Source organism: Metopolophium dirhodum, chromosome 1, assembly GCF_019925205.1.
Source record: "Metopolophium dirhodum isolate CAU chromosome 1, ASM1992520v1, whole genome shotgun sequence".
Lineage (NCBI taxonomy): Eukaryota > Metazoa > Arthropoda > Insecta > Hemiptera > Aphididae > Metopolophium > Metopolophium dirhodum.
The window spans coordinates 69,923,729-69,944,157 of record NC_083560.1 but is presented as its reverse complement, the minus strand read 5'-3'; the positions used below and the strand labels follow the sequence as shown (position 1 = coordinate 69,944,157).

The 20,429-nt window shown below is 29.6% G+C and overlaps 1 protein-coding gene across 3 annotated transcripts; it reads left to right on the top strand.

Annotated features, from left to right (window-relative positions):
• The first annotated feature begins 10,813 nt into the window (after positions 1-10,813).
• Positions 10,814-14,791, top strand: LOC132935796 (CCR4-NOT transcription complex subunit 2-like). Of its 3 annotated transcripts, none has more exons than XM_061002416.1 (7): positions 10,814-10,959; positions 12,279-12,932; positions 12,990-13,264; positions 13,472-13,768; positions 13,824-14,085; positions 14,150-14,257; positions 14,324-14,791. In XM_061002416.1, exons 2-7 carry the CDS (start codon positions 12,364-12,366, stop codon positions 14,547-14,549), a joined length of 1,737 nt encoding a protein of 578 aa, XP_060858399.1. In that variant the 5' UTR covers positions 10,814-10,959; positions 12,279-12,363; the 3' UTR covers positions 14,550-14,791. The 3 variants fall into 3 exon arrangements, with proteins under 3 accessions (XP_060858399.1, XP_060858400.1, XP_060858398.1); XM_061002417.1 differs by having other exon boundaries at positions 12,990-13,306; positions 13,472-13,723; XM_061002415.1 differs by having other exon boundaries at positions 12,990-13,306.
• Positions 14,792-20,429: the final 5,638 nt, after the last annotated feature.

Sequence of the window (20,429 nt, the reverse complement as noted above, 5' to 3'; positions counted from 1 at the left end):
TTGTGTTTCTATCAGATATACTTATCATAGGTGAAAATTAAAAGCGATAACTCAGAAGTCGAATTATATGCAGATTGCAGGTAGTTATCGCATTGTATTTTAAATAATTGGGAAATATTGAATGATAACTTACATTTAATTAGGCAATTAAATAAATACAGTTAAGCATTATTTATGATTGAAAGTTGTAACCACACCTACTTATGAGGAACCTTGTACCTACATATTAAATGTTCAATAACCAACAATAATTGTTTATCGACATCTATGAGGGAAAAAAAACAAATTGAACATTACAAATATTTATAGGTAGCTCAAAAAGGGGCAAAATATTTTGAAAATCTTACCATGTACAGAAAATAATAAAATTATTTGGTGAATTTTTCATGTACCTAAAGTTAATTATTTCTGAATTACAACAAAATATAAAAAATCTATTAAGAAGAATTGGTTAATATATGGCTAAATATCCAATGTCCAAAAATTTAGAGCTTCAAAAGCTCATAAAAAATTATTAATTTTTGTTTTTATTGACAATCCAGTAGAATTTATTTTTGTTTATACCTATCTAAAAAAATGTATGATGAAACTTGTATTAAATTTTTAAATTTTGTATATAAAAACAAAGTTTTCAATTTTTTATGAATTTCCAACTAAATAATTTTGAAAATATTCATCGATTTTGCGAATTTTGTTAAAATTCGAAGTTTAAACACTCATTCAAAAGTATCATGACTATGTGATTTTGAAATTTTTAATAGTTTAATCAAAAATGTACAAGAAATCTTGTATTAACTATATTTTTATCGACATTTATACAAAAAAAAGTAAAAAAAGTTGGTAAGTTGATGTTGCTCTGCTGTTCAATAGGTTACAAGTAGGTGACTGCAATGGAGAGTGTTAAATTAAATTAGATTTAATTTAATTCAATGATATAATATCATTGTATACGAAAAACGATTCTAAGCGGAGACTGTTCGTGTTATTTAATATTATATGAAATAATTTATATTGTTTATTTTTTTTGTTTTTTTTTTTATTGGTCTTGCAATTGTATAATTTCTGCTTTGACTACTATGGCCATTAGCATAACATTATAAACATAAATACATTACGTTTATAATGAAAAACAGAGAAAAAGAAAAAAAAGCAGTTTTAAATTAGTTATTTTGATATTTTGTACATTGCAAATATTGGCTAAAGAACCTTCAGTAATTTAGTTTTAAAGAATTCAATAGTGTCGGTTTCGTTGTCTAGATTTGGACCTATAGGCTTGTTCCAATTTGGTTACTTCTATTCTCAATAAAAATTGAGAAAATATCCTTTCTTTGTTTTACGTATATTCTACATTAGCGGTTCTCAACCTTTTCATAGTCGCGTACCACTTACACAATTTGAAAATGTTTACGTACCACCTGACCATTTTTTTTTTTTGCTTATTAATAATTTATACGTTTATGTTATATGTATGCATAGAATTTTATTTCATTAGGAATTACAAAATAAGATAATATAAAATATATAAATATATAATAAAAAAGGTGGATAAGTGGATGTCGCTCTGCTGTACAGTAGGTTACAAGTGGGTCACTGTAATGGATGGTGTTAAATTTGAATTCAATGATATCATATCATTGTATAAGAAAAACGATTCTGAGCGAAAACGGTCAGTCAGCCTATGATTTTAACAAGTATATTTGATGATATTATTGTGAATAAAGTAATTTATATATAACCTATTTACGTGGAGCCTTGTTTTAAATTTTCAATCTTTAGCCATAAAAGTTAAACATTTTATACATTTTTAACCATAAAATAATTAATGAATTATAAATTTGATAAATGTTGTCAAAATTTGAACTTTAAATGATTATAAAAAAAAATTGTGCCTATGTATTTTTAATATTTTTCAACTGCTATTAGAACGATATATCAGGAGCCTTATATTAAATTTTCACGCTTTTTTACCCAACAAATAAAAATTTATTGATATTTATAGAAAAAAAAACTAAAAAAATTGAAAACTGACAATGTCCGTAAACAGCTCAAAAAGAGTCAAAATATTTTCAACATTTTATGGTGTATAGAAAATGCTAAAATGAACATTCAGTGAAATTTTCAAGTATCTACAGTCATTAGTTTTTTAATTACAATAAAATAAGAAAATTGTTACATGAGAAATCGAGTAAATATCAAATGTTGTAAAAATATAAATTTCAGACGCTCATAAAAATTTAATTTAAGTTTCTTCTAGACATTTTTTTTTTGATAAAGGTAGACAAACTTATGAGTAATCTTATATTACATTTTCAAATCTTAGATTTAAAAAGAAAAATTTTTATGAATTCTCAACTCAAAATAATTTGCTATTTTTCGCGATTTTTCCGTATTTTGTCAAAATTTGAACTTTAAATGCTTATAAAAAAAAACTGTGACTAAGGATTTTTAATTTTTTTCATCTGCCTTTGAAACAATAACCTAGGAGCCTTCTATTAAATTTTCAAGCTTTTTTAATCAACAGATAAAATTTTATTGATATTTATAGAAAAAAAAACTAAAAAAATTGAAAACAGACAATGGCCGTAAACAGCTCAAAAAGAGTCAAAATATTTTGTAAATTTTATGGTGTATAGAAAATGCTAATATAAACATTCAGTCAAAATTTCATGTCCCTACGGTCATTTGTTTTAAAGTTACACCAAAAACCAAAATCGATTTTCTCAAAAACAGATTTTGTGTAAAAATTCCCATTTTTCCTTAATTTTTCTTTTGTTTTTCAAGTCGCTTGTGAAAACTACTGGGAAATGTTTACTTTTGACCCCCCAAAGTACCAACTAGATTCACTTTCCTATCAGAAAAGTTACTATTGAAGAAAATCCAAGCACTTTTACTGTCCTAAAAGGTGATGACAGACACAAAAATAAAAAAAAAAACACACATCATTGTAAAATCAATACATTCATCGCTTCGCCCAGAATATAAAATGAAGTATTTAATTGAGTATTTTAATGCACAGAAAAAAAAAACTTAAAAATATAAAAAAATTTAAATATGTAAAATTATTATAATTATTATGGTTTACTTTTTATTTCAATGAGACGATTGGTGTTGTTTTGAACGGACGATGACGTCAATATCGGGCTCCAAATTGCTAACTTTAAATCTTAAATTATTTTCTACGTTTAATCTACTTCTATATTTATTTTTTGTGTACAATAAGTGAGAAAATGTATTTTCGCACAGATATGTTGATACAAAAGAGATTAGAAACTGTAAAGCTTGTGTGGACAATGCCGAGTATTCTTGTTTCACGTCCAGCCAAAAATTAGTGATATTTTTGGTTTTGAAAGCGGTTTTTAGGGTAGGGTGACTAGTTAAGTCAATAAATAATTCTTTTGCCAAAATACCTTCTGGAATGTTTTTAATATAATCATCTTCGAAAGGGTTTATGATCCATTTCATTTCTGAGTTATCCTCTGGAAAATATTGTAAAATATTGGATTTTAGTAATTGCAGGTGTTCTGAAATGTCTGTAATTAAATTTTACAACGAATCCAAATTGTAAGTAACTATCGTCATATTTGCAATTCGCCTGTGTTTTCTGTTTTTTAGTATTTGCGCTTTCGCTTTCTAAAAATCTTTTAATTTTACTTAATTTTATATCAAAAAAAGTACGAAAAAAGTACATAAAAATATATAATTTTAATATAAAATACACTTGATGCAAACAACGCGTATGACACTCGTGAATAAACCGAAGGAATTCACGAAACTAAGGTAAAAACACATAATTGTGAAATAAGAATACGCTTTGTCGGACTTATCCGATAAAGTTTATTGATTTATATTATATTAAAGAGAATATCGTTATCATAATTGCTACGATTACAAACGACCTCCCACCATCAAATAAACATTAAATAAACCAAATAATATTTAATGTTAATAATAATTCGTACCAATTTTTTTTATAAAGGAAGATTTTCTTCATGTACCACCTATGAGCTCTCCGCGTACCACAGGTTGAGAACTGCTGTTCTATATTATTCAAAGATGTTTTTATGTTTTATATTGCTATAATATGGTAGCCGGTTAAGTTGAATTATTATTATTTGTTCATTATCATATTTATATATAATTATATACTTTAAAAGTTTCAAATATTCACAAATAATATTTGTAAAATCTAAAACAAAACTAAAATCATACTTCTTTGTTTAAATATCTAACTTTGTCTAAATTTGAGCATAAAATAACTATAAAAAAATTGTATTTTTGTATTATTAAAATTTTCGGTTACAAAATAACCTATTTACGTGGAAGCTTGTTTTAAATTTTCAATCAAGTATAGAAATTGATAAAATAAACTCATAGTGTACATTTCAAGCATCTACACTTATTTGTTATTAAATTACACCAACTACATGAGAAATCGAGTGAATATCCAATGTTGTAAATATTTGAACTTCAAACGTTCATAAAAATGTAAATTGACTTTCCGGTAGACATTATTTTTTTGAGGAACTTAGACAAACTTATGAGGTATCTTGTATTACATTTTATTGTCTTAGATTTAAATAGAAAGTTTTTATGATTTCTAACTCAAAATAATTTGTGGACATTTTCGGGATTTTTGAAAATGTTTATTTCTCAAAAGTACTTACTAGATATAATTTCTAACAGAAACCGTTCTGTATACTATAAGAATTAGTACTAAAGATGGTTGAATTTGTTTTTGCCAAAAATATTGCATTTGAAAATGACAAGGTGAGTATAAAATATAATAACATAATATCTATTATCTACTTTAAAAGTTTCAAGTACCTACCCATGATTGATGAATAATCTATATATATACATTACAACTATAAATAACTAAAATTGGTGTTCTTCATTTGAATATCTAATTTCATCCAAATTTGAACCTTATAAATATCTATATGAAAAAAACTGTCTTTATATATATTTTAGATTTTTTGGTTACAATATGAACTACTTACGATAAACCTTGTTTTTAATGTTCAATCCTTAGCTATAAAAATTTATAATTTTATAAATTTTCAACTACAAAATAATATGCATATTTTCAATTTGATAATTTTTGTAAAACAGTAAAATATTGAATTTCTTACTCAATATAATTTGCATATTACGTTATTTTGTCAAAATTTGACTTTAGGTTCTCATACAAATTATCGCGGATTAACCAATTTTTTTAGTTTCCACCAAAAACTTATGAGGAACCTTCTATTAAATTTTCAGGCGTTTTGACCGAGCGAAAAATTGTTTATCAATCATTTAAACAATAATTTAAAAACAAAACTAATTAAAATTAAAATGTTCATATGTCTGTTCAAGATATTTTGAAAAATAGATAAATATTTTATAAATATTAGCAGTGAAAATTAGTGAACATTTATATATGGTTATTTTTTAGAGTTACTTAGAAAGAACTAAGTCGATTTTTTAAAAAATTGGTTTAGCGTGAAAATTTTAGTTTTTCTTAATTTTTATTTGTTTTTCCTGACGTGTTTGAAAACTAATGAGAATTTTTTACTTTTAAACCACTAAAGTACCGGCTAGATTTACTTTCTACGGGGACAGATGCTGAAGTAGAAAATCAATGCGTTTTTACTGCCCCAAAAGGTGATGACCGATGACGGATACAAATAAAAAAAACACTCGTCATTGTAAAATCAATACACTCATCGCTCTACTCAGAATCCGAATAAGGTCATGGTGCGACCATCCACGTCAACCCCGTGTTTAGATTTGAAATCAATGGGTGTGATTACTGAGATTATAATGTTCAATGGAAATGTATGTAGATACCTATATTACGTTGTATTTATATACCTACCTAGGTTATTTATATCCCTACAGAAATTTTTTGTCAAAAAAGAGTGATGTTGGTTGACTTAATTGTGTGACGGAGCCTAGCTGCGTGCGCGTATTTTCCGTGACAAGATGAGCTTATGAGTTTAGCTAACGACTGCTTTTTACAGAGTATGTGTACTTCACATACTATCTATAGGTAATCTATATAATATGGTAAATATAAATTGTAAATTCTATGTTCTGATTATAATTTGATAAGTATATTTAATTAGTAAGTACAATGATCTCTATAGGCAAACATCACACAGGGGCTAAATATCCCATTAGCCTACCAAAAATATATAGTTTTTTAATTGTGTGGAATCAAAGCCATTGGTGTAAGAAATAAATTAACGAACATTTTGTATTAATTAAGGGGTATAAATAGTATTGATAAATTCTATGGAAATGTATTTTTGTATTTCCAATAATATGGTTTATTGAGCTGTTAGAGAGTAAATACACCTATTATTAATATTGTAGAAGAGAAGTTAATCTATGCCTATATATAAAAGCCAATTTTCGATATTTTAATTACTAAACTAAATAATTCAAATTCAAAAAGTAAAATATCGCAAGTTTTAGAGCTAAATATTGGACATTGAAAATAAAATATCGAAAATCAACTCCTATAAAAGCCTAGATAAATTTCATCTCTTCAATATCTATGGAGTTTATACTATTAATGCTATATTATTGGAAATACGAAACTAAGTTTCAGTGTTTCACTAAAATTCGCATTTGTAATAATTAGTGTGTTAAGTGCAAGTGCTGTGTTACTGACATGTGCGTGCATGTGTGGATGCGTTCCGCTATTTGTTATATACAGTATACACAGTCACTCACACTAATGATCACTTACTACGCACACATTTACACGACCCACATGCACACAAATAGAAAATTGCCTATATTGAACTCTTTAGAAACGGTCGGTATTCATAGCCCTTAATATACTTACAGGGGTTCTCAAACTTGTGTAGTTAACGGCGCCTTATTCGAACCAAGTTTTTTTCAGGGCGCCCTTCCCCATGTCATACCACGAACAATCATAAAAAATAGAAAAATTAAATAAAAACCAGTTGGTGCGAGTACAGAATGGGCCAGTTATTAAGTGAGCAAATAATATTCTCAAATGCCTACTATAGTTTTAAAATAGAGTAGGTATCTGTGTACGGCTGTGCTGTAGCCAGACATTTTTTTTTTTGGGGTGGGGGGGGGGTGGTGGTTGGGCGTGGGGTAGATATTATATAAGTCCGTGCTTATGCGTAATATTTGACATTTAAGAATATTGAATACAAATCACATATAATTTATCATAGATTTACAATGAATTATATAAATATATTAAAATACGTGCCCCCAGTTACCTTTGGCTACGAAACTGAAGCACGAACTTATACTAAATTGACGTGCGTTTAAAATAACCAGTTATTGACGCAGCTTTATAAGTTATAATAATGTCAAATACTTACCGCCGGTAAGTAAATGTAAAAAACAATATGTCAATCCTCAATATAGTATTTTAGTATAAAAATAGTTATAACATGACGGAAGCGAGCAGTGGCTATTTGTTTCGTAATTTGGCAGTTTGGCACCTGCACGATTTAAGATATACTTTGGGTAGATCTTAAAATATCATGGTTGGATCTTCGCAGCCAGTGGTCGTACGATGGAGTTTATGGACGAAATATTATTGTAGAAATTGACGAAATACCACACTGCCAGTCGATCGTCCTACGGCGGATCCAGTGCCCAAATTTTGGCTAGGGTTCAAAAGTGCAAAACAATTTTCAAGTTTCCAACATTAGTTTTAAAATAAGAACAACTATTACTAAAGGTACTGTCGTAATGATGAATAAGAATAGTATTAAAGTACTGGTTTGTTATAGCACCACCATCCATATAATAAATATATCCCATAAATATAAAATAATGAATTTATTTATTGATATTTATTAATCTAATAATTCGACGGGAAAAACGTACCATCACTATTAGGTACATAGCCCAAGGTTTAAAACCGCTAACAAAAAAAACGGTAATTGGCTTTGATTTTTTGAAAACCAATAACCGGTTATCCTTTTATACTGATATTATGGTAATCGTTAATCGTAAATAACCGTTCATTAGTTTTTTTCGAGAATCGGTTACTGCCGTTACTGGTTTTAGAAAATGATAATTTTTCATGTGACACAGACGGTAAATTTCATCTATTTGAGGCCTTTGTCCTTATATTTATTACCATGGTTGGGATTTTATAGAACTTAAAATTCTATAAATATGCTCTATAAATTATAATATTATCTTAAATATCAATAAATATAAAACTCGTTTTTGCGGAGGTACCAAAAACAAACAGTTTACAAAAAAATGTGTTGGTGATAATTGTACGTTAAACAGTTGGAAAATTAATTAATTAAAACTTATTTCAAATATTAATTATTTATGGTTGATAATAAGTTTTGGGATAAACCTAGTTTGAAAATAGAAGGGTAGCCTCTTTGATATTAATACTAAAGCCGGGTTCACACTACACCGTGTCGTGTAAAATAATCACGGTTAACACAGTTACCAAACGATAGTGGTAACCACATAGTGGTTGGACCAATCAGAGCACGGCAACGTTTCATGACACGACACGACACGGTGCGGTGTGAACCCAGCTTTAGATAGTTATCTTGATTACTGGTAACCAATAAGCACTTTCATCTTACTAAAATAAAAGCGGTTATCGGTTTTCGGTTCTCAAATTATCGGGTTTTTACCAGGTTTCGTTACAAACCGGCTATCGGTTTTAAGACCTGGTACATACCATAATAGGTGTTTATCACACATAATCAAATCGATATACCGATCAAACATCATAGTACGTATATCATATATTATCATTAAAATTAATTTTAAGGAATTGTTAACACACGTGTCCGATATAAATGTTAGAATTCAATCCCTCCAGTCAAAAATATAATTGAAATGACAAATAAATGTGAAAATGACCACGAAATCGTACATGGCGGAATTTATGTGGCGATCAAAACTAAATAACAATAGTGATCCGTTTGAAATAATTTTAAAAGATGTAGCAGAAGTTTGGGAATCACTGAAAGCCTAAACATTTTATACATTTTTTTACATTATATCATTATTTCATGATTATACGATGTATTTATTATTATGGATAGCAGCTGCCTAGGGAGATATCACTTAACAAACCTGAGAGGCGGGCCTATAAAGTTTTCACTCACCCTGTCAGGGCTATAACAAATCAGTACCGACTTTAAGGCTGTTGGAACATAGAATATTTTAAATAGTAAAAATAAGTGCAAAAATATAATTGGCAAATATTTGTCATTGTGTGAGTAGTAAATGAACCTTGTGTGTGTAATCCATTACCTGGGCCATTATCGTGTTATCGTAAAAAACCGTTAAAATCGGTACAAAATAGCTATAAGCGGAAGATTAGTTTATGTACTTCCTGATGTCTGATTATTATTTTAAAAATATGTATGAACTCATCGCCCCTTTACTAGGTTATGTAGGAAAAATAATTGATGTTTTAAAACTGAATGTAAGTGTATAAAATAAAAATATTTTAATAATTTTTTAACAATATTTTTTAACATATTTTTAAGCCTTATTGAACACAAAAATCAAAAATCTGTTTCCTACATAACCCAGAAGAGGAGATGATGAGTTCATACATATTTTTAAAATATTAATTGGACATCGGGAAGTACATACACTAATCTTCCGCTTATTGGTCTAAAACTACAAGAAATACGGTGTGCTCCAACATTCTTAATGCCATTCTTATTCATCAGTACGACAGTATATTTAGTAATTGTACTTATTTTAAAACAATGTTGGAAACTTGAAAATTGTTTTGCACTTTTGAACCCCAGCCAAAAAAAAAAAATTGAGCACTGGTTCAATTGCAGGACTGGCAGTGTGGCACTCCGTCAATTTATACAGTATTATGTCGTACGCAAACTCCTTCTTAAGATTACTGGCTGCTAAAAGGGTAATAATTTAAACACACTAAATAGATGGGAGTATTAACTATTTGAATTGATCATATAAAATATAATAAATTAAGTAGTGGTCTCCACCAAAAATTCGCAGCTGTGCGCCGGTGCCGGTGCCGTCATCATCGTATATTATGTAATATTACCACCCCATAGGGTCACCGACTATTTTTCACATAATATTATATTCATATAGGGATTCTGAACAAACATTTCACGTTCAACACGCATACACTCAAACGTGCCATCCCACCCTATCAGGGGTTGTGATTGTTAGCTGGGGGATGCGCAAGATAGGCATATATACAATCGTGTCGAGGGGTATAAAAATAAAAGATTGGCAATCGCCGTGACCAACCGGACTACTGGAGAAAATAAAAAACGTAGCTGAACCTACAGAGCAACGGATGTGAATGCACTGGAGTACCCTCCATTCCCCTACTTCCGGATATACGTTTGCGCCGGGGGCTACGGTCCAGGCTAGGACAAAAGAAATTCGGCCGCGCACGCGTGCCAACGCGAAGACGCAAAATACGTCTTGACGAATTCCAGCTGCTTCCGCCGTTCGAACGACACAATTAATAGTATCCTTTTTCCAGATCGTCAGCATTCGATATTGACGAACGGCCGGACGGGACGCCATAGTGCGACGTTGCCGCGTTGTCGGGCACCACCATCTGATCAGTTTTTCTGCAAGCCTGCAAACACGCGCGGTGTAACAAAATCTATACGATATCATCGTTGCCCCGCTGATCGTTCGATCGAGGGAAGGGTGGTTCACGCACGCGCACCAACTTGCTACCACTTCCAGGCTTCCATCCCGAACCCAAATCGCTTTCGCTACCCCCCTCACAGACGACCCTTCACCGATGGGCCTGTTGCTGCGTCACACCGGGTCCCGACTCCCGGCCACCCGAAGATGCGCGCCCTGTAGGACAGTTCGGCGTTCAGATTTTCGACAGCCGCACGGCAGCGCGCACGCATCACGACGACGGTCGACGAGACCCGCTTGGACCACCGCCGCCGCCACCACGTCGTACCGCACAGACTTCAGGTAAAACAATGACGATATTATTATTATTAATAGCATTAATAGAATAACAATAAGTATGTTTATTCTCTCGCTCTCAGGCCAACGCTCCGAATGAAAACGAAAACGTCGCGCGACTGCCATACGCACACTCACTTGTTGATTGGTAACGAGCTGGCTATGCATTTTTAATATTTACTTTTCACGCGCCATTTTATGCGGTACGTCTTCCGTCGCGCGTTTGATTTTTAGATTTCCGTACCTGACGCCCGGCGTCATATTATATTACGTGTAAGCGCGTTCGTTGTTTAACAGCAAATCGAAACACTTGAAAACATGTATTCTACCATTCACCATAAAATACAATTATGGCCACGATTTTTGTTTTTTTTTTTTTTGGACATGATTTTGTTTATTTATTACACGTCTTAAACAACTACTTATTTAATTACAAGGACACATAATATAGTAGATACCTACTTAAAAATTATATTATGAATCTTTGATTAATTCTCATGAATGGTGGTTACCTACCTAACCTATAAATTATTATTGTTTTGATTATGCCCCAAGTCATTAGAAAAAACCCATGATATGATTCTTGGTTTGTTATTTATTTTAATGACGTGTGTACTGCAGTCATTGTATACAAGTTGGTATAAATTATAAAGACAATAAAAAAGAAAGAACAGGGGTATTCTTTCGTTTATTACAAGTGGGTTACTCCATTAAATATTAGGAGTATTATATTATTAAATTTTTTAAATTTTATAATAAAATGTTTGGATTTCAATACCTACTCAACTAGAATAATATTATCAATTTCTACAGGTAGGTATATTAATAATGATAAATTGAATTGTATTTATTATCTAACCTAATTGATAATAGATAAGTATATTAAAATGATACAGTTACATTTTTACAAGTTATCTATTGAGATAAGCCTGTTGATGAATAATATTGCTTTAAAGAAGGATGATTGCGTTGTATCCTTTTATTTATTGTACATTATAATAAATAAACCTATCTTTCTAGTTAATACTATATATAACCCCATTTTAACAAATAATATTTTTACTTTCAATTTATTTAATAATATGATACACACTAATTTATTTTTTCTTAAGAATCAAAACAAAATAAAGTTTTTTTTAAATTGTCAAACATAATATTTGCCTATTAAAATATATTGATATTTTTGAAAAGTGTTATACTAATTAGCTTCGTTTAGATAATAAGTAGGTACATACCAATATACAATTAGCTAATATAATATAATATAATACTTAAACAAACTATTTAATTTCAATTTTAAATAAAATATTTGAATATTATTACAGCAAGCTGACTAAATTTTTTGATTGGACACATATCAAATGGACAATTTGCTTAATAGTGTACATTGAATTAACAAGATAATACTAAATGGTTAGATCAAAAAAAAGATCATCGTCTAATAAATCATTCAAGAACATGCATCCATCGCAGTTCAATAATCCCAGAAGAAATGGCAATAATTTAGGTGGGCATACACCAGATATGAATATGCAAAACCATAATATGATGCCAAATGCTATGTCACAGAATATAGCGAACATAAGTAAACAAGACCATAACACTATGCCAAATCTTGTGACACAGAATATAGCAAATTTTAATAGACAAAATCTTAATATGATGGTAAATGCTGTGTCACAGAATACAACAAACATGAATAAACAAGACCATAACATGATGCCAAATCTTGTGGCACAAAGTTTAGCAAATTTGAATAGACAAAACCTTAGTATCATACTGAATGGCATGACACAGAATACAGCAAACATGAATAAGCAAGACCATGACATGATGCCAAATCATGTGACCCAGAGTATAGCGAACATGAATAAACAAAACTTTAACATGATGCCAAATCCTGTGACACAGAGTATAGCAAATTTCAATAGGCAAACCCATAATATGATACCAAATGCTGTGACACAATTGCCACAATGGTTTGTTGATAAAAATTAATTGTTTTGGTAGGAAAATTAATGTTTTGTATTTTACAGGCATTCTCAAATAACAATGAGTGACATATTGAATAACTATGTTGATGGTCCAAATTCAAGTAACAGTCTCTTCACATCTGGCCGTGATTTGTCCCCACAATCCAATTTTCATCCGACATTTGACTGCATTCAAATCAACAACAGTAATGGTACACATTCTCTTATAGAGCAATCTAATTTTCCTCTCATTAATGAACAAGATTTATCTGACAATGGTCCAAGAGATAATACTGGTAGCCAATATTCTAACACTGTGCCCGTTGGGAGACCTTATGGTAAACATTCACTGTTCAAAAAATATGATCATTACTTTAGTTGTGAGTTATTTAATTTCTTTCCTTTTTTAAAACTAATTAATTTGTTTATTTACTTTATTATTTATTTTATTATTTATTATAATTGAATGTATTATGTATTTGTTTATTATTTAATGCCATTATTTATGTTTGGGTAAAAAATTATTTAAATTATTTTTGTCTTAGTCAAAGTGATGAAAACTTCGAATTCAGATACAAGTGAATTCAAAATGCTGAATAAAGATTTTCCAGCATTACCTGGTACTCAAGTGCAAATGCAAGATGATGCAAATACTCCGTCTACTATGATAGATTCAAACCAGCAGTGGAGTAGTAATACAAATGTTGGATCTAAATTGTTCAATAAGCTTAATATGGATCAATTTATTGATCATAATTCATGCGGAATCCATTTAGATACAGACTTTCATATGAATGGTAGTACCGTACCAAAACCTGGAGTTCAAACATCGCTTGATGATGGTCTCTTAAATGACATTTTAATTGTTATTTTTATTAATTAATTGTTGTTATTTAGGTAAAGTTACTAATATACCTAGCAGTATGTTACGTGATCAATTTGGAATTATTGGTCAACTGATTACTATGAGAACTGCTGAATATGATCCTAAATTGGTAGCATTGACTTTTGGACAAGATTTGACAAGCCTTGGTATGAATTTGAATTCCCCTGAAAACATTTACCCAACATTTGCAGGTCCATTTGAAAATTCTCCACTGGAACCGCATAACATTGAATTTGATGTACCTTCTGAATATAAGATTCATCACAAAATCAAGTAAGAAAAAAAATGTTAAAGTGTGAATGTTTTTTGGTGAATTAATTATTTATATGCATTTTAGAAATAAGTTAGCTCCAATCAAGTTCTCCGAGTATAAGGAAGATTTATTGTTCTATCTATTTTATACTCATTTTGGTGATGGAATACAGATGGCTGTTGCTAGTGAATTGTAAGTAATTATACATTTCTTTATATATATATATATATCTAATTAAATTTAAATTTGTTGCTATAGGCGTACACGAGGTTGGCGTTACCATACAGGACAACATGTATGGATAACTCCTGTGTCTAGATCTAGTATGTCTGATATGGATGGTAAATTTGAACGTGGCACATTTTATGTGTTTGATGTGGCATTGTGGCGCAAAGTACCAAGAGAATTAATGCTTGACCACACTTTGTTGGATGGATGTGTTGCAAACGATTCTTTCATATGGCCTGATACATCAACAAGATAAGTTTGGTCATACTCAATAAACATATTCAATATGTAAAAGTCAATTAATAATTTTTTTTTTTATCCCATGACCTTGCACTAAACCCATCCAAAATATAACAATTTTTGTTTATTTCATGATCTTTTAAAAAACAAAATTCATGTACTTTCTAAAATAGATTTTATGTACCTCTTATGACAATTACCCAGATAAATAATAACTGCCATTCCATAATAACTACATTTTTATCATAACAACACTACTTTAATTTATTTAATTGTGATTTTTTTTAAATATTATTGTTTTATAATATGATTTCAATAAATGTGTTTATGGTGTATGTTGAGTTTGTAATTTTCAACACATTAATAATTGTGAGGAAATGTAATATTTTTCACGCACTGAGTGTGTGATATATTTAAAATGTTGGTATAGTGCATATTACCTATATCTATATTAAATGTATTTCAAACCTAACCATTTGTTCAGCACTTTAAGTATCCATGTAAAATAAAAAGAGTGATGATAAAAATGCACATGCAGTCTAGGATGCTACGCACAAACACACAGTCTTATTTGAATTTTGCAGGCTCAATCATTCTACAATGTTGTTGTGCTGCAATTTCATTATTAAGTCGTTTGTGTAACCCACATTAGCACTTATTAGCAAGGCTGGGCATTAACGAGTTAAAAAGTTAAAGTTAAGTTAAAAAATTAACTTTTTTTCAACTTTTTAACTAACTAGTTACTTTTGGCTTTTTATTAACTTAACTATTAACTTACTAAATTTCTTTCTTAATTAACGTGAAATTAACGAGTTAATTTTTCATTTTAAGAAGTAAGTTAAGTTCATTTATTTTGTTTTTAATTTTATAATATTTCACTATTTCAGTCTATTTCGTTTTCATGTCAAAAAATATGTATCGTAAATTATTTAAAGTTAAAAATTTATATTATTCGAATCTAACTTATATGGAAATACTGTATGATGTATTAACGCTATATCCTATAATTTAGTTTTGGGTTAGAAAAATTAAGTACGCTATCGTTGTATAAACAAATTAACTTTTTTTAACTTAATAAAAAGTTAACAAAAAGTGTGTATTAACTTTTAACTTAACTGAGTTGACTTAGAGTTAAATTAACTTTTAACTTTTAACTTTTTGTTATTGGTGCATATTAACTTAACTTAACTGAGTTAAAAAAAATCATTAACTTGCCCAGCCTTCCTTATTAGTTATCACCATGAACTAAGATATTATACTATCTTAGTTCATGGTTATCACCAAGGCTAAAACATAGAGCAGTGGTTTTCAAACTTTTATTAAACACTGCACACCATGCTCTTCAAAAAATGATCACGACACACTGATTTTTAAATAGTTAGATGAACAAAATTGTTATGGATTATAATTATATATATTTCATTAGAAATGTGTGCTCGATGGGCTGCTAACAAATTTTTATAATTTTATTCTTGGACAAATAGTTGACATTTTTTAGAAGACCTCTGTGGTCGGAAAAAAAACAGAACCCAGTTTGAAAACCACTGGCATAGAGTAATATAGAGTTGCCGTTCCATAATTTATAGTTCTATATAACTATATAAGGAGCTGATGCGTAAATGGTTTCTATTTTACAGTATAATAATTATTATATGTGAAGGTTAATGTGGGCTGAACACGCCTGGAGAAAAAAAAGACACAATGATAAAAGCAGAAATTGTGGAGGAGACGATAGAGAAAAGACCACTAGGCAGACTACACCATAAATGGGAAGATTGTTTGAAGAGAGATGTTAAAGCAGTAGATCCAATTGCAAATTGGAAGGAAGTAGGAGAAGACAAAGAGAGTTGGAGGAATATTTGTTGTGATATAATCTAAATATGATGGCATTTTAAAAACGCTCAGAATCTGTTAAAGTATAATGAGGTTGCTATGGTAACCTAATTATATTAATCATTGGTTGGTAGGGGCAACCTTGGAACTTTATAATATTAATTTAATTTATGTTATTGTTTGGTTGTCATCAGGGACCAGGGTCGTATCTATAAAGTGATTTTGGTTTTTATACCCGGAGGAAAAAATAGAATACACCCCATTTTCATTAATCATTATCATATTTTTTTTTATAATTTTTTAGGGAAAATAGACTGGTTTTATTCATGCCTTCAATTTTGCCAATTCATAATCAAATCTTTTAGTTCCACCAAAAAAATCAAATTTATTTATTTTGTAGTTACTTTATTAAAAGTGTCAATTTTTAAGGTTATTTATAGTCATTAGGTATAATTATAAGGAACACTCATCTGTGGAGTACACAGATATTTTCAATGGAAGAGGTTTTATAAAAAAATGTTATGCATATATTATATCAAATTGTTTTTTGAATTTTTTTTAATATAGTAAAATATACCTAGGGCGGTTTGAACAAATTTCAAAAATTCGCAAACTTTACAAAAATAAATTTTTTGTTACCCAGTTTTGTACATTTTTATTTATTTACCTAAGTATTAAAAACTATTTTATAGTTCAGATTTAAAATTTTATAACATTTAACTGCATAATGATCTTGTCAATTCTTATTAGGTTGGTGGATACCTACTACCTACTCTGTGATAGTGGCAACGCGAACATATTTTTATTAAAATAACTGCAATAATCACGGTCGTCGGTCACGAACAATGATTAACTATTATAATAATAACTAATATAAAGTATACTCTCATACCAATATTGGTGAACATGTACATGTATACGTAGAAATAACCAATATAAATTATTTGATCGTTGACAAATGTCATATGACATTAAATAACAATACATAATACATTATACAGATTGCTTTTTTTTAAAAAAAAAAACTAAAGCATACGATCGTATTTATATATTATACGTAAGTAGGTATTTGTATTCACTATTTTTCAGGGTATACACCCAGTGGCGCACAGATGTATTTTGAAAGCACACGCAGTTATAAAAGTGGCACACCTACCCATATTTTGATTATTTTAAACGTAGGTATCCTTACACATTTTATTTTGATTTAATATTTAAATAAATCAGTAACTCACAAACTAATCGCTGTAGTTCATGGAAATTAATTATTATAGACTATAGTTTATATTATAAATGTATAAATTTCCCTGTGACACCAGTAATTTAGACCACCCGACCACCTCCTTCGAGAGCATATGCAGTTTTAGTAGGTATTTGCGAATCTGTCTGGGCGCCACTAAAATAAGCTAATTCACCAAAAAGTAAAGGCGTATAGCCCGTTTAGTAATGCCATTTATTGTATTCAGCATTCCTCGACATATTATAAATACAGTAAAGAAAAATAACTAATTTACTATTATGTATATTTCATTTTTTTATAATTTGGTAGTAATGAAAAAAGAAGCCTCCTAGCTTCCTCGGACAGTTAAACGATAGAAAAAAAAATTATATATTATATACAATTTCATGAAATAAAAATGTTTACGCTCTTGCAAGAAGGTTTATAATATATGATGTAACCAAAAGTTTATGTTTTGTAAGGACTAAGGACCGTGGTTGAGATTTCAGTGTCTGGTTGTACTGGGGATACGCGTAATAGCACGCCGCCACCACTTTTGGGGATTCCCACTTTACCACCTGCTGGACGGAAAAAGGTTGCTTTCCAACGCTTCAACCGTCATTGAAAACTAAACTTTCGGTGCAGGTGTAACGAAAATAATATTTCGAAATAAATTCAAAGGCGGGGGACACAGAACCCCTTAAGACTGCAGGTGTCCTGTATTAAATTTTTATCTATAGGGATTTAATTTTCTTTTACATTGCGTGTAATGAAAAATAAACAAAATTTACTCCGTTAGTAATTGAGATAATTTTACGCCCGGGTTTAAATCTCTGGCATTTCCACCCTAGATTAGTTTCTCGTTGTCATGGCAACTGTAACGTGTAATCGGACAAACAAATACAATAATATTTTACGATCCCAGCTTCAACACGATGAATTCACGGTAACGCTCTCCAAGAATGAAAAAACCAGAATGACCCCCCAGCTATTACATATATATATACCACTTATATTATATTTATTGGTTTTGATAAAAGTCATAATCATAATGTCATATCAGCATTTTGGTAATACCTTGATGTTAAAGCAATGTGTAGTTGCTGAGCTTAATGAAAAAGCTGAGTTTTACTAAAAAGTGGATGAATATTATTTGGATAAGTCTGGTAAAAGTCCATATAGGTATAGCTGAAAAAATTTAGTCGATATTATTGTTTATTATTAAGTAGATATAGGTACGTAGTAAACAAATATACGATTATTAGTTGTGTGTTATACGTATACGGTATAACACAATTATGTATAAAACACGTGTTAAAGATTAGTCTTATTCAGGGTCAAAATAATATTTATAATATTATAATAATTTTGGGTCAAAAGGTTATAAAAGGTAAAAAGCTATTAACGAATATTCTTCATGTTTTATACGTAACAAACTACATTTATTCGGCATTTCGGCTTATAATTTAGTATAAATATTAAACAATATTTCGTTTAAATCCAGTGTATACATGGTAGAATAACCGAATATTAATACTAGTATATGACTATTTACTATTATTACTAGTGTAGGATACGAATATTATTCTTATATAACTATATTAACTATAGTCCAATCATGTTAGGAAAAAGATTGGAACCAATTCCTCAAAAGCTGAATTTATGTACACAATCAGTCCATAGCTTACTGATTGACATTCTAAAAGTCCCCAGACATACTCCTTGTGCGTAGCTCTCCATCCCTTAAAAAGATCCCTTTACGCTCATTTTAATGTTACACTATAACTTGTTTAATTTTGGACTTACGGCTAAAAAGTATAAAACAAAAATTAAAGGCCGTACGATTTTCCATAGAAATTTGTTATTTTGTATACTTGAATGATCACGGAATAGCGGTAAGTAATATTTTATTGGTTTTTTTTTTTTGCCAAAACTACTATTCGTACGTCAAAATGACCTATTCAAAAAATTGAAAGCCTGATAATTTTATATAAGATTCCGATTTTATATACATTACCGTAGTCTTAAAAATTTTTGATATTTGTGGCGGTGTGTAAAGTTATTTGCGATACTGATAATGTATATAAAAAAAAATATTAAGTGGAGAGACATTGTCTCTTTGTCTCCTAAGACGCTTCGTCATTGGTTAAAACTAAGACCGATCAACAAATTCTGATTGCACATTGTGCACAAGTGCACAACTCAATAAAATACATAGGTTTGTTTTATAGGAAGCTTGATAGCTAAAATGCATCAATAGTTGGGTACTTGTTTTACATTAAATTTTAAGAAATAAATTTATTTTTTTTGGGGGAGGGAATGTTTCTTCGGAGCGCAAAATGTTCAAATACGGATTCACGGAAACACGGTGTGTGGAGGAGATACCTACGGATTGTGAATTTTTTTTTGTATTTAATTTTTATTAATATGGGCTTTTGATAATAAATTAGGCATTTTTTTTATAAAAAAAATCCAAAATTAATAAAAAAATCTTAGTTGAATAAATAAAATCTAAATCGGATAAAAAAGTCTTGTTGAATTAAAATTCTATATTTAATATAATAGCCCAGTTGGACAAAAAATCTTAGCTAAATACATAAATTCTAAATTAAATAAAAAAAGGTGGGTAAGTGGGTGTCACTCTGCTGTACGTAGGTTTCAAATGGGTCCCTGTAATGGATGGTGTTCAATTTGAATTCAATGATATAATATCATTGTATAAGAAAAACGATTCTGCGCGAAGATGGATATTATGATATAACTAAGTATATTTTGTGATATTATTGTGAATAAAGTAATTTATATATTATTACCTATTTACGTGGAACCTTGTTTTAAATTTTC

What these genes read in the sequence shown, in the direction of transcription:
- LOC132935796 (XM_061002415.1), top strand. Translation starts at nt 12,364, where the DNA reads ATGGTTAGATCAAAAAAAAGATCATCGTCTAATAAATCATTCAAGAAC. An exon ending in GTGACACAATTGCCACAATG is followed by an intron (nt 12,933 to 12,989) that starts GTTTGTTGATAA and finishes TGTATTTTACAG; the next exon opens with GCATTCTCAAATAACAATGA. An exon ending in ATGGCTGTTGCTAGTGAATT is followed by an intron (nt 14,258 to 14,323) that starts GTAAGTAATTAT and finishes TTGTTGCTATAG; the next exon opens with GCGTACACGAGGTTGGCGTT.